The sequence below is a fragment of the Silurus aristotelis genome (assembly GCF_946808225.1).
Source record: "Silurus aristotelis genome assembly, chromosome: 2".
NCBI lineage: Eukaryota > Metazoa > Chordata > Actinopteri > Siluriformes > Siluridae > Silurus > Silurus aristotelis.
The window spans coordinates 11386269-11402817 of record NC_139575.1 but is presented as its reverse complement, the minus strand read 5'-3'; the positions used below and the strand labels follow the sequence as shown (position 1 = coordinate 11402817).

The following is a 16549-nucleotide window of genomic DNA, read 5'->3' as shown; positions in this document are numbered from 1 at the left end:
ATACTGTCTGACAGGCTGGGAGATTCACTGTACTAATGCAGTGAAAAAAGAAAAGATGTAAGAATGTAAACTACTTCTTTAAATATACAATCCAGTATAAAAGCTTTTTATTATTCTTGCTCTCGAAAGGCAGAAAAAGGAAACCCCATACTGTATATTGTGCCAATTTTCTATCCCATCCTCCACAAGGCTAAAGGTGTTGTGTGTTCTGAGATGCTCACCATGTTTGTAAAACGTTGTTATGAGTTTTACACATATACACGTATTACACATATACTTTACATAGCATTTTTACTATACAGTATACAGTATATGTACTTTTTACTATAATGTATATCACACATATACTTTATATGTGTGATGTTTTCATCATCAGTACAAACCCCCCCCCCCCCCCCCCAAAAAAAAAAACATCAATAGGTCCACAGACTAGAACATGTCTATGTATGGTGTATTTATGCACTGCTTGTAAACACATGCACATGCGCACACACACACACACTCTCATACACAGACTCAGTCAAGCAAACAGACAGCGGAACTGATGGAGCGTAGTTAAAAAATGTTCCCATAAACATCACCAGTATTTTGGCTCATATGCGAGTCAGGCCACAAAATATGAAAACGGAAAGCGTCATAGTTCATTCGTTCTGATGTATTTTTAAAGCTTCTACAACAAGGTGTTATGTTATTTTTCGGTAGCGCAGTCAAGACAGGAAACCTCAGGTGGAGAGTTCATTCAGATGGAAAAATCTCTGCCAGTAAGTCACAAATCCAGACCTAAAATCTAGTAGTTTGTAGTAATAACAATAATTAATGATGAATAATTATTCATTCAGCCTTACAGATGAAATCTTGACAAGCTAAAGGATTTCCACTGAGCTTTTTTTTCTTGTGATGTTAAAAGACTCAAGAATCTGTCAATGAAATGAAACCAAAAAAAGACACATTCAATTCATAATATTTATACCATGTAAGGCATTTGCAACCCATGACCTATTTGAACCCAGTCCAACAGCTTATCTACTGTGCCACCACTTGTCTTTACATCCTGTCTCATTGTTGCTTATTTTTATTTAATTTTTTCTATAAATAAATTAAAAACTGGTCCCTAAATAGGGAAATAAATGTATGTACTTAGGGAAATACTGTATATACATGTACCATATGTACAGGCCGGCTCAGTTTAGTTAGCTGTGAGTAGTCTCATGCTGTTCTGTGCTGTTTTATGTATGATTAAGCTGTATAGCATTATGCATGGTTAAAATGACATTAAAAGCCACTTGACTGAAAACTAATTAATTTTAATCATTAATTTAACTTATTTATGAATATAACATTTATTAAATGTATTTAATTTTTTTTATATTTTCATTAATATTTAATTTTTCCTACAAATTCTTTCAATGCAATTCATAAAAACATATCATCTGTTTAAACTCATGCAGCCTTGGTTATGCTTGAGTTCTTACCATTAACCAGCATGTTAGAGACAATTTACTGGGTTTTCATCACAATAAAAGAAGTGCACTTGGAAGCGTAACGTTATGCATCAACAATAAATCCACTATAAGAAATAATTCTATTCATATGAAATAGAATATAATATTTTGGATATATGTTTTTGGAACCATTTCCTAATTCTGTAATAAGAACACGATTTTACCAAAATACATTAAATAAACATGCTATTAACATGCACAGTGTCATATGATTTTTCTTTAGAGCATGAACTTCTCAGAGGACACACCCCGCTTCTCTATAATGAAATCTTAAATGTCACTGTAAGTTCTCCTTAAAATAAGCAGAATTTTTCATTCAGCTCTAAAAAAATGGGAACAGAAACCAAAATCCACCCTACTACATACACAGACACCCACACACACACATTGTACACACACACCTGCGTTTGTGTCCGTAATCCTTATATTATTTACTTTTATGATTTTGATTAATTTCATTATTTTTATATGAACTTTATTTATTATTTTACCTTTTTATGTTAACTATTATTGTAATATACATATTGCATTTGCACTTTATTCAGCACCTCGGGTTCTACCTGGTAGTTGTTAGGTGCTTTATAAACAAATACTCTTGTTTTAAAAGACTCTGGTAATAGTTGAAGTACGACTACACGTTTTACAGAAATTAAAGTAAAGACATTTGGGCTCTGACATGTACTTTAGTAAAAAAAAAAAAAAAAAAAAAAAAAAAAAGTAGCCATTACTGCTACCTGTTTTAGTGCCACGCTGGTAACTGGACCTCATGTCATATTAATATTAGGGCCATCAATCGATTAAAACATTTAATCACGATTAATCGCACAACCGCCACGAGCCAACTCACGATTAATCGCAACTAATCGCATGGTTGTCATGAGTTAACACACGAATAATGGCAACTTAATCGCAAATTTTCTAAATGTACCTTCAAAAATTAATACTTTTCAAGTTTTTAATACTCTAATCAACATGGGCATGGACAAATATGGATGTTTTATGCAAATGTATGTTTAAGTATTAGTGAAACCATACTTAAAATAGAGCATGAAGACAAAATATTCTTGTAAACGTCTTAAAGTAATTATGGTGTTTTAAATTACATAAATTATCAGGACACCAAACGGAAACGGAATCTTTGCTATGTTTCCACACGGACGGGTAATGAGGTGATACCTGAGAAACTGCACCTCTTCTAACCGGAAAAACTGCACCTCTTCTAACGTTCATACGGATTTTACATAATCAGGGAATATTTGTTTTCGATGTAAATTGGTTTATTTAGTAGACAATTTGATTTCACTCTTTTATATTTATTTACATTTGTAATAAAAATGGTCAAACAGAAATGCGTGCTGCATTAATTGTGCGATGATAAAAAAAATTGTGCAAATAGATTCTAAAGTAACGAGTCTGGTTTGAAAATGTAAGAAGTAGAAAGTACAGATATTTGTGTACAAATGTAATGAGTGAAAGTTTGTTCGAAAAATAAATAGTGAAGTAAAATACTGACACCAGAATAATCTACTTAAGTACAAGAACAAAGTATTTGTATTTCATGACTTGCCACCCGTGTCTAAAAAAATTTAAGTTTGAATTGAATTGAACATATACACAAAAATAGTGCATTTATCTTAAAGCGTTAAAGCAGTGCGTAAGAAAACATTGCTCTGTCTGTGCACATCAGAGTCGCGGTTATTAAGCCGAATAGAGCTCCAAGACACATTCGCTGACAGATCAGCCATGACACTCCATAACTCACGGCGGTGGATCATCTCTGTCACCCTGAGAGGATTAGAGATCAGACTCTGTACCCTGCTTTCATTTCCCACTGCAAGTGACTAAAAAACCTATTTTGCTTTGGTAACCAAAAGAGCCACGGCCTGAGTCAGTTTTTTAGAAGGAAGGCAGTTCTTTTCAAATGGAGAACACAGAAGGCAGGACAGATGTAAAGCTTGCGTCATGTGCCTTAGAGACAACAATGAAAGTGGAGCCTGGCCAGCCGGACCAGTATGGACTGCAAGCGTGATTCAAGCGAGAACAATGCTTAAAGTGTCGAGTGTCTGAGAGAAAAGATACTCGCCTTCGATCAGAAGAAAAGCTGAGTGAGAACACCACCCAAAGCATTCCTCAGTCCATTAATCTGGCTATTGATCGTTAAAGTCAGACAGAGATGAAGAAAAAGGAGGAAACACAATGTAATTTACACTATTATATTAATCTGTTTTTTTATGGGATAGAGTACCTTTGGGGCAGCAAAGATGGAGGGATGGGATTTACAGCTCAAACTGAGTGAGTGTGTGTGTGTGAAGATGAACAGATGAAGTTTCAGCTCCATCAGTTCTCCATAGCACAGTTTCATTACAGCACTGCAAATCCCATGTCTGTCTCCACGAATGTTTCCTGGAATGTAAATAAATATTTCCTTTTTTTTCCATTCATTCTTCTCCAGTAAGCGTTTTATCCCGATTGATCTTGAGCCAATCCTGGAAACACTGGGAGCAAGTAAGAGATACATCCTGGATGGGAAGCCAGTGCATCACAGGGCTCTATGCACACACAGGAGGCAGTTTAGAGTAACTAATACACCTATAGGAAGTTTTTTAGGATATAGGAGGAAACCAAAGATCCAAAAAGCCAGAAGGACACTGAAAGAACATATGAAAGGGCACACAGAGAGTAACCTGAGCTCAGGATTGAACAGCCATGGAAGTGTGAGGCGGGAAGCCCTTCACCTCATACAGCTCAGGATATAAACAAACAAATAGTAAAAGTATTGTCTCTCAACCCAGACTCTTCTTCTCAATTAACTAGAGATGGGACTGATCCGATCTCAGAAACAAAAGAGATCAGATATCAAAGAAAACATAGCAGATATGAGATCCTGTAAAAAAAAAAAATGGCCAATGTTCCAGTTTTTTGTGACTGGAAGTGCATACACATAAAATGATTACAAGGTTCGATTCCTTAAGGTTTCTATCTCAGGGGCTTGTTTTTTCAACAAACAAAAAAAGCAGTATCCCTATATAAATCAAATTAAATAGTATAATTTGGTTTCTCAAAAATCGTCCAAGCATCAGCACATGGAAAAAAACCCCATTGATATTTCATTTTCTGACAATGGATCTGACCACAGATTCTAGCACAGAAATTTCATCATTACACACTAATAATCACACAATACAATTTCTTTTTTTTATGTTTTGATTTTGTCATAGCACTAGTGAAAAGGCTTTGTGTCAACAAGCATATTTAGCAGTAGCCTAATGGGCATTCAACAGAAACCTTGCTTAAATATTACTCCAGTAAGGAACACCTTTTACATTTCTACTTGAGAAAAAAACCAAAAGTACTTGCTTGAGAACAGTGGCGGACAGTAACAAAGTAAATTGAATTCATCGCTGTATTTGAGTAGCCTTATCATATATCTGTACTTTACTGAGGTATTTCCATTTGGGGAGATATTTACTTTAACTGCACTACATTTCAAATATTATACTTTTTACTCAACTACATTTCGCTAAATCAGTCGTTCCTTTTTATTTATAAGTGGATAAAAAAAAGTCAAGTTTAACAGCAAGCAAAACATTTTGAGAGAAATAAAGATAAAACTCCTGACTCTAACATGCCACAACACCCGAGGTCTTGCACATTTTGTTCACTATTTAAAAAGAAGGTTTGGGGCTCATGATAGTTTATTAGATATAAATCAGTGTTTGACTCATTAATATAATTCTATTAATAGATTGGTGTGTTAGGAGTAACATTTAAACAAGTCTTTTCACATAAACTGAGTTGATAAAGCAATAATCTTTTAACAAAAATTAAGATAGGAACATTATAGCCATAATAAATTATAGTACTTTGGATTCTTAAATACATTTGAAGGAAAAGACTTTTTACTTTTACACAAGTGAATATTTAACGGGAGAAATTCTACTGCAGTAATATTTCACTTAATGTATCTCTACTTTAACTCGAGCACTTGGTTTGTGGACTTCACTGCTTTTAAATGAATGTATCAAAAGTATAAGCACTGATGTATGAGATCTGTATTGATGTAATTCAGTGTTCCATTCTTTTGCACATTACACTTTTTTAAGGAGAAATATTACTATATGCAATACGTCCAGAGTGACTTAAATTTATAAAGCTGATCAGTTGGAGATAAAGAGCCTTTCAGTGGTTGTTTGGTGGTGCTGTGATTTAACCTTCTTTCCAATCCAACATTTGCACACAGTGAAAGTATCCTTACTCCACACAAACTCTCACCAGAACCATGGAAATCCCTTTTTTGCTACAGGTTTAATACATTATTTATTCACTTCAAAATGGTAAGGAAGTATTTCTGAAAGGAAGTGTATCAAAAAGTCAACTGTTACACATTCAAATGGAGAGAAGAAAAAACGTTTCAAAAATGAAAGGACTGATGAAGTACAGATACTTGAAAAATGTACACGGTAACAAAGTAAAAATTCTGCAGTACTGTCCATCACTGCCTACAGCAGAGCACATACGGTATCCTTAAAGGGCACATTTATAACTAGCTGTCTGAAAGGGTTCTCGGTTTTTGAAAGACAAACTGAAGAACCAGTTCAGTACATTCACTAGGGGGCAGCAGTGCACAAATTCTTAATCGATTTAATGGCGTGTGTGTGTGTGTGTGTGTGTGTGTGTGTGTGTGTGTGTGTGTGTGTGTGTGTGTGTGTGTGTGCGGCTTATATCCACTCAGGGAAAAACACGACACTATAGTGGAACACAATTTGCAGGAGCCAACATGAAAGAGCACATGCTGATTTGCGCTTGAGTCGACGGGAGTCTTATACGCAAAGAGATTGTTGATTAACTGCACACTGTTTATAAAAAAAAAAAACACAAAAAAAAACATTGTAGCCAAATGCAGACAGACGTGAGCAATGCATGAAATGATGGAACAGCAGAAGAAATATTTACATAATGCAAAAGCCAGGCAGACCCTCTAAAACCGTGACTCGCCCACATATAGCATGTTAATCTCACCAATTTTTTATCGGTGTGTCAGACGGGGAGAATGATAGAGAGGGCCTGTCATCTCTGACTCATTTCTTTCCAGCTGAATGAAGCCAGAGCTGAGAGCAAAATGACTTTTTCGCTGCATGGCTTTTGGCAGAATAAAATGAATCAAAACATGAATTTGGCTGAAAATCAGAGAAGACAAGAAGCGAGACAGAGAGGGGGCGCCACGCTCCTCCTTATGTCTACCGGTGTTGCTGCCTGCGGGTCTGAGCAGGACTGCGGAGTCATCACGGACAAGGCTACATTAGACAACAGACTGACCCTGCCTGAGACATAAAGCAGTTTACCACATATATATATATATATATATATATAAATAATTCATTTTTTGAACATCACGTTCCACATTTAGTCCCAATTTGCTCTTAGAATTCCTTCTACTCTTAAGTGTGCTTGTGGACATTGGGGTTCAGCCACAAGGGTGTTAGTAAAGGCAGATACTGATGTAGGTTGAGGAGTCCTGGATTTCAGTCAGCGTTCTAATTCATCCCAAAGGTGTTTAATAGGGGTTGAGATCAGAGCTCTGTAGCAGGCCACTCAATATCTTTTTCTCCAAACCATTTAAATCATATCTTTGTGTTCGCTTTGTACACAGAGGCACTGCCATGCTGGAACAGGTTTGGGTTTCCAAGCTCAAGTGAACGCTATAATTTATTATACCGCATCCAAAAAAATGCTATACTATTATGTTTTTTCAGCTTAGAAAAGAACCACATATGGCAGGAAAGGTTGGGTGTCCCAATACTTTGATTCAGAGCAGGTGACTGGAGAGGCGTGGGAAGTACACTGGGATCACTGGCAATTTCATGGAACAAGTTTGAACCCTGCGTCACGATGCAGTTTTATCTCTCCGCCCAATGTTACCTCAGATTGCTGTTCTTTTCTGTCTGGACAGGAAGTTGAGTAAATCCAAACCTTAAACAGATGCAACAGCAACACTCAGGTAAGATGTGTGTTTCAAATAATGCTTGATGCCCAATGGAAAACATTTGCCACACCATTACACCCCCTCCACCAGCCTAAACGGTTGCCAGTATAGATTGAGCCTGTGGATTTATCCTGTTAATTCCATAATCGGACCGCAACATCTGTATGCTACAGATATTCTTCAGACAAAGCAAAGTTTTACCAGTCTATATTTTTAGGTTTAAACACTGGTTGTTATTGTAGCCTTTCTGTCATCCTGTCACCTTTCTGACCACAGAACTGCCACTCACTGGATGTTTTTTGTCTTCCGCACCATTCTGTGCAATCTCTACAGACTGCTGTGCGTTAAAATCCCATGAGTTCAGCAGAGTCTGAAATACTAGTGTGTCTGGAATCAACAACCATACCAAGGCCAAAGTCACAGAGATCACATTTTTCCTCATCCTCATGTTTGACATTAACATTAACTGAAGCTTGTGACCTGTATCTGTGGGATTCTCTGCCTTGCACTGCTGCCACATGATTGACTGATAGGATAATTGCATGAATGAGCAGTTGTTCCTATTAAATTGTATAAACCATCAATTTAGAGATGCATTCATTTTAATAACACTGCAGAAAATCCACAAATCCACAAACAATGGAAAAAGCTTTAGACAAGGGGATAAGTGTTTTAAAATATCTTTTTTTTCATTTTAACAAAACATTTCCTTTTTTTCCCCTTGCCCTTTGAATGAGGGTGACCTTAAAGCCGGTACATTGCTATTAGTGCCAGTGGGTTTCAGACAATGCTTCTCTATGCTTGCCGATTAAGGGGGAAATTCCAGACTACTGATCCCTGCACTTTCCATTTATGTGGGCTTCTATGTCCAAAATGATCCAGCTGGCCCTCACCCTGCACACACGACCAAACCATTGCATTTTTCATTTCTGAATTTCCTTTCCGATCGCAAGATTCACGTCTTGCTCTTGTTTAAAGGGGAACTGTGACTGAAAACTTGCAATATTTTTTGAAGACCCAGAGCATGTTTTTGTCTGACTCAAGCAGCGTGTGGATCTTTAAAGTCCACATCGTTTAAAGACTACTGACGGACACGAGAGAAAGTAATAAAAGAAGGATATCTTTATCCTTAATTAATTAACATACAGATACAATATGTACTGTAGTGAAAAAAGAAAAAAAAAATGGTCAAAGATCTGTTCACTGTTCTGCTTGGGTAATTGTTTATGAATTACCAAACTTACAGACTGCAGAAAGAACATTACTTATAATCTTATACTCCAGTGCTCATGTTAGTTCTCACTCTCCAGTGTTCTGTATTGTTGAAAGATTTATAATCACACTCTTGGTGTCACCCAAATGAGGATGGGTTCCACTTTTGAGTCTGGTTCCTCTCAAGGTTTCTTCCTCATTACATCTAAGGGAGTTTTTCCTCGCCACAGTCACCACGGCTGCTCATCAGGGACAAATTCACACCATTCACCTTAACTGTTGATTTGTGTAAAGCTGCTTCGGGACAATATCTGTTGTGAAAAGCGCTATAGAAATAAACTTGACTTGACAAAACTAGATCTTATCTGAAATCAGCAGTAAGAAAAGGCCTTTCCTTTCGCTACTTTATTTATAAAAAAATTCCAAAATAAGGACTAATGAAGATGAGTCACTTTGCAGTTCATTTTTATAAGGTCAAAAAACAGCGCTCCAAATTATTCTAAAGATGAATGGATACTTTTTGCAGCTGTAGCTGATAATCTGTACGATTATGATAATCAGTCTTGTCGTGATGTTCAGTAATGACAGACATGACATAAATGTAAAAGTCAATTCAGATGTAAACCACGTGTTAAATAACTCTATAACAATGCTGTCACACTGGTAGAACTATCCTAGCAGCCTCCTGTGGTTTGTGTGTTATTCTTTCGTGCTGTTAAAGTAAAAAAATCATCTTCGTGGTGATAGCAAAAACTCCACTGTGCCTTGCACAGATCGTGGTACCCATCGATTTGAATACCAAATGTATTACTGAAGTTCGGGGTTCAAAGTACCCACACATATTTTTGCTGCTGTATAACACAACACATAGAGCTACACTTCAAAACACAATTTGCTAGTTTGATATTTCGTACATAAACCATGTAGATTTCAGCAGAACACACGATGCAAAGCAGAACTTTATTATCATGTATGCAATCTTGTGTGTGCAAATCAGAGTGTTGTGAACGGAGTGGTTATTCACTTATTATGAGTAAAAAAAAATCCAGTAAAAGTCGTTCATCATTACATTTTTATTACTTCTTATAAAGGTTATTATAATGGTTATAATTATAATGGTTAGGTGCGAGTGTAAACCAAACCTGCTGTATTTTGTTACATAAAGTTGATATAACTGCAATATGGAACATCTATATCCCTTTGTCCCTTTACTTTAATGCTTTCTAACACTTCAACCAAAACCTTTTATTAATCTACAGGAAACATGTAATAAAGCTTCTAGCCCAGTACCAACACGCAGGAGCTAAAGCAAAAACCTTGCATCTACATTCATTACATAGGCATTCATTCTATTAGGTAGCCAAGCCAGGAAGTTTTTGAGAAGTAGGAATGAACCGGAGAACTTACAAGGTAATAACATATGAAACTCTGTACAGACTGTAACCTAAGCTCAGGATCAGACCCTGGAGCGGTGAGGTAGCAACATGACCTGTTGCTTCATCATGTAACCCTACTTCAAACATGTACAGTATGCATGAATAACTGTCAGAAATGACTGAGGATATAGTTCAGATCTATATAACTCCAACACAATGGATATTTTTGAGTGCTTTCATATGCGTGGTTTACAGAAATGGTGTGAATGCTGAGATATTACACTTCTTTTGCTAGGTGAGATGACACATTACGTCATTGAAAAGAAGTTGCTTCCCAAACAAGCAGAAGCTTCACTGCTCAATGAAACGCACTTTCAGACACAAAGGTGTCTTGCTCCGTTCCGGCAGTAAAGAAAGTCACAAGGTTACCTGATGTCTAATTGAAACATGGAGGCATGGTGACATCAAAGTAAGCGAGCGATAAGACGTAGAACGAGTGATCTTTCCACTGAGCAGACCTCATGATCCTTAGCGAGAGGAAAAGGGCAGCATGCAAAATCGAAACAGTGAAAGCCGAAAGGGCTTGGCTTGCAATCGGAGAACACAGTAGGCTCAATGCAAAAGCTTTTTAAGCCCTCTACTTACACACTGAATCACCCGATCTTACCTATCATCACATATCGTAACACCCAAGTCTCCGGCGCTTATATTATGACTAAACAACTTTAATGCAAAACTTAATGATGCATAATTGTCCCTATTGAATGTCTAATACCAAACATGCAATAATCACTAATCAATTATAAGAGTCTATTCACAAATCTGTGTTCCACACCAAGTAGATTTCCCAGCTGTAAATAAAATCTCAAAACAATAAGGCTAAAAATATATGAATACATTCTTATATGTGTTTCTTGTTTCTATAGCAACAGGTAATTCACAGGCAATTTGAATTTAATCCACATGATAAAAGTGATCATTCACCAAATAATTAATATGATGGATTTTTTTATTTTTAGACATTTATTAAACATTTACTGTTTGGAAAGTGTCTCAAGTGTCAGGGCTTTGTTAACGTCTAGCTCTTTGGGAAAATCTTGAGAGGGAAGAAACAGCTGATAAAGAAACAATAAAACAGTGATACAAAACAGCTCAACATTGAATGTAAAAAATAAATAGATTTAAAAAATGATTTAAAATTGAATATATTTTATAAATAAAAATGTAATAGTCTGCAAATGATAAATGGAAAATAATCAACTAATCAACCCACTGATGATTATTTACCCATAATGGCACACCACTACATGTTTCCCTACTTCCTTCTTACTTATTCTACTGCAAAAACCTCTGTATAACAAGCACATTGCAGTAAAACTGGTCATAAGCACTACTCAAGGTTCAAACTCCTAATACATTTTTTTGTTGTTGAAAAAGAAATGAACTGTGTCTGTTTGTTCAGTTCATGTTTTTAAAGACTGGTACATGTTCATTTTTTTCTATGCACCAAATTAGGTAAATTAACAGCAGGAAGATCTACTTTGGAAAAACACATTTTAGAAATGTCCACAAGTTGAATTTTTCTTTTCTTTAAAAATCCTCCCTTAGTATGAATAACAGCTTTACACACACTGGGCTCTGGACAGCTTGTTTCTCCAAACATTCAGCTGTAATACTTTGCCATGGCTCTTATAAAACTTGTCAAATGTGTTCTTTACTAGTTGGAGATTTCCTTCTGAGCAGTTTAATGGGATTTAAGTGCAGTGACTGGGCAGGCCAGATTATGATAAATAACACTTCAGCTGACTGTTTGATCTCTACATAATGCTTACAAAGATTGGATGTATGGTTTGGGTCACTGTCTTGAATAAAGTTGATTCCAATTATGTAGTATAGAATGGTAGCCATCTTGGTTCCATTTTATCCATTTAGCCATTTATCCAGAATAAGTCTCCAACCTTCCCTGCTCTAAAACAACCACAAACATTAAGCTTCTACCTCCATGTTTGATGGTGGGTGTGAGGCAGTCTGCTAACATCTCTCCTGTTCTCCATCATACATAAGTTCTTCTATTAGAGCTATTCATTGGCTAACTTTTGTGTTTCAGCCTTTTAACTAGTTTGTTGTATATAAGCAAAATTAGCAGGCATGTGTATCAAAAACCATAAAAGACTAGGTGTTTCCACACTTTTGACAGGCACTTTAACATAGTGCTATACTTCTTAGCACAATAGTTTTTCATGTGATGAAATGCATCTACTTGTCAGAAAAACCTAATCGCAACCTCACCATCACCCTTGGCAGGAAATTTCGAAATGCCATTTTCTACAAAAACCACAATGCAAAGAGGAAGTGATAGACTTACAGCCCCCATTTAGTGTATGAAATGTCTGCAGATGCCAGTTGAGCAAGGACGTCAAACAAACGTGAAGAAAAACTAGAGCGGCCTGTGTTCAGTTGCTATACAATGGAGAAGCATGAAGGAAGAGAAAAGTTTAGATGTAGAGATAGTGATGGAGTTAGAGGTAAGGGATAAAAAAGAATAGGAGGAAGGCCTTGCCCAAAGAGAAAAGCAGTCTGAAAATAAAATTCACGCTACATTTTTTTACCCTATGCTGGCCATGGTTTCACTGAGAAAGTCCAAAAATTTTGCCTCTAGACAATAAATGATCTCATGCCAAAAATGAATAGTGAGCAGGAAGGAACTTGTTCTGTTAGAAATGCATTAATCAGGTAGTTCCGTGAATTGGATTGGATAGTTCTGCCACTTTAAAACAGCTTGGGGAATATCAGATATCACTGTAGTCTTATCTTTGTGGCTTTAAACACGTTTGTAGTATCGGACAGCAATGTAGTGTCAGACAGCTCTGTAATATCAGATAGCTCTGGAGTATCAGGTAGCTTTATAGTAACAGGCAGTTCTGTAGTATAAAAAAGCCCTGTAGTAACATACAACAATGTAATATCCGACGACTCTGTACTAACAGACAGCCCTAGGATTCAGCCAGCTCTGTAGCAATAGACAGATCTATAGAATTAGACATCTCTACAGACAGCTCTACATAATAAGACAGCTCTGTGTTAGCATACAGCTGTATGGCATCAGACATGTCTGTACTAACATACAGCTGTGTAGGATCAGACAGCTCTACATAATGACAGCTCTGTGTTAGCATACAGCTGTGTTGGATCAGACAGCTCTACATAATAAGACAGCTCTGTGTTAGCATACAGCTGTGTGGTATCAGACAGATCTGTGTTAACAAAAAGCTGTGTAGTATCAGACATGGCTGTACTAACATACAGCTGTGTAGGATCAGACAGCTCTGCATAATAAGGCAGTTCTGTGTTAGCATACAGCTGTGTGGCATCAGACATGTCTGTATTAACATACAGCTGTGTAGGATCAGACAGCTTTACATAATAAAACAGCTCTGTGTTAGCATACAACTGTGTTGGATCAGACAGCTCTACAAAATAAGACAGCTCTGTGTTAGCATACAGCTGCGTGGCATCAGACATGTCTGTATTAACATACAGCTGTGTAGGATCAGACAGCTCTACATAATAAGACAGCTCTGTGTTAGCATACAGCTGTGTAGGATCAGACAGCTCTACATAATAAGACAGCTCTGTGTTAGCATACAGCTGTGTTGGATCAGACAGCTCTACATAATAATACAGTTCTGTGTTAACATACAGCTGTGTTGGATCAGACAGCTCTACATAATAAGACAGCTCTGTGTTAGCATACAGCTGTGTTGGATCAGACAGCTCTACATAATAATACAGTTCTGTGTTAACATACAGCTGTGTGGTATCAGACAGATCTGTGTTAACAAAAAGCTGTGTAGTATCAGACATGACTGTACTAACATACAGCTGTGTTGGATCAGACAGCTCTGCATAATAAGGCAGATCTGTGTTAAAATAGAGCTATGTAGGGTCAGACAGCTCTATATAATAAGACAGTTCTGTGTTAACATACAGCCGTGTAGTATCAGACAGCTCTGCTAACATAAAACTGTGTAGGGTCAGACAGCTTTACATAATAAGACAGTTCTGTGTTAACATACAGCTGTGTAGGATCAGACAGCTCTACTAACAGACAACTCTAAACTAAGAAACAACTTAAGAATCCCACAACTCTGCAGTAACATATAGCGCTATACTATCAGACAGCTCTTTAATAACAGACCGCTCTACAGCTCTAATAGACAACTTTGCAATACAGGCAGGTCTGTAACAACAGATACTGTAGCTATGTAGTATCAGACAAAGACAGGTCTATAATAACAGGCAACTCTGTAGTAACAGACAGCTCTGTATTAACAGACAGCTCTGTAATAACAGACAACTCTGTGATATCAGACAGCTCTGTAAAAACATACAACTCTCTAGTAACAGACAGGTCTATTATAACAGGCAACTCTGTAGTAACAGACGGGTCTATAATAACAGGCAGCTCTGTAATAACAGACAGTTGTGCAGTATCAGGCAGTCTGCAGTGTGTCTATTAGAGGAATGTGGCTTATGAAGTCTAAAAGATGAATAAGTTGATTTTCTCTTCCCTGCCATTGTGATAATCGTACCCACCATTTATGTGTGTGTGTGTGTGTGTGTGTGCGTGTGTGTGTGTGTGTGTGTGTGTGTGTGTTTATGTGTCTGTCTGTCTCTGTGTGTGAGAGAATAAGCCACACGGGACCTCAGATTGAGTTTAATTCTCATTTTCCGTTCGCCAGAACCAAGCCTCTTTACATCTTTTGCAATTTGAGATGCCCTGCAGTGTCCACAAGCTAATAAAGGAACATTTTGCTGTGCCCTTTATTATACGGCCTCCTGCCCAGCAAAATGCCCTCAGCATGAATGATCCTCTGGAGGCACATGAAATTACAGACCCATTCTTAGCCCGACACAGCAGGTGTAATCAGTGTAAAGGGCACAGCTTGTACAAATAAGTGTACATAAGCGTGCACGCGCATACACCCATGCACACACACTATAGTTTTTCTTACAATGAACAGCTCATATATATGTCTATATTAATTTTGGTGGAAATGTTTGCACCCCCTAAGTTTTTGAAAATGTGGTTCTGTTCCATAATTTGTCCCTAAAAAAGTAGAAAGTCAAAATGACATTTTAAACTATGACGTATCCCATGATAACAATAAAGCAACATCAACAGAAATTGAAAGAAAAAGCCACAAGATTTGACTTGCCACTCTGAAAAATGCTGTATTTTATCTGGAACAATTATGACAAATACTTTAAGGAAGTTGGAAATTGAGCCAATACAAAGTTCTTCTGACTAATCCTCTTCATTGTAATGAAACATTTCTTATTTTACTTCCAACGGGAGTGGTTTCTTCCAGGATAACTCCGCCCACACGTACAAGGCAGGGCAGCATACAGAAGATGAAATTAGAAAATGATGTCAATCACATGCCATGGCATTGTGAATGCTTTCTATCTTCTTCATTATCTCTCCTAAAGGCTCGTAGAATCGACACAGACACACTTTGAAGCTGTTCTCAAAACGTGTGATGGGTAAACAAACACCTTACTAGTTTATTTGTTGTTTTCTTCCTTTAGTTTTGTCACCTATTTGTGCAAACCTACTGCACATATATACATACATACATACACATACAATCACAAAAATCTTGTCCATGCATGAAGCATGCAGTTGAACTATGGCGTGAGTAATGAAACCGTTGCTGGACACTCGGCACCCTCGCAGCAGCCATGTAACACTCACCAGACCCAGGAATGGCGACGATATGAAAACGTGCTCACGTTCAACGGAGACCTTTTGTCCTCTAGCAAAGCCAGAGCCATTATGTTCAGCTCTTAAGTGCACATGCTGCTCATCATGAAGCTTTTAAATGCTCAAATATTGTCCTACTGTCTCTCTGCATGTTGCTGAAAGGCTAAACTGACTCCGGTTACAGTGTCATGCTTCTTTCTCTTGATGGGGTCGTGTATCATCAGACTGCTCTCCCACCTGGCAGGAACAGTGTGCCAGTGTTACAGATGCGCAGAGTCACTGCTATGAACCTATGCTGGAGTCATTAGTATAATCCACAACAATGAGGAAGTATAGTCCCGTGTAAATAAACTCAGCGGGGTCATTGTGAACTAGAATCAAATAAACAAGGCACAACAGCAAAAGTGCATCAGTGCATTAATGTTGTGCCTCAACGTGGCTTTAGTGCTGTTTATAACATCACGCCCCTTTCTCTCACTTTAGAAGTACAAATGCATGCAGGGTTTTGTACAATAGTACATTTGGCTTCCTTTATTTCATAACCCTACCCTTTGGATGTGTTAGCATAAGTAGTAGCTCTAGCTTCCCCGTCCCCTTCAATAACATTCCATGGACCTTAAGTCTTCATCATGCTGTTTGTCAAACCATGTTCCCTAACAAACTGTGGGGACTTCCATATACAGGTGTATTTCTACTGAGACCCACTTCA

General features: G+C 37.3%; 1 protein-coding gene across 5 annotated transcripts in view; it reads right to left on the bottom strand.

The window, feature by feature from the left end:
* Positions 1-16549, bottom strand: part of pde4ba (phosphodiesterase 4B, cAMP-specific a) — a 171362-nt gene that overhangs the window by 59254 nt on the left and 95559 nt on the right. Inside the window, exon 1 of one of the 5 annotated variants that reach the window (XM_083566851.1) lies at positions 15832-15926. The exons of the other annotated variants lie outside the window; for them this stretch is intronic. Coding sequence (XP_083422977.1) covers positions 15832-15911 — 80 coding nt within the window. The 5' untranslated portion in view covers positions 15912-15926. Of the gene's footprint in view, positions 1-15831; positions 15927-16549 lie in introns of those variants that run through there. 5 annotated transcript variants of the gene reach the window in all.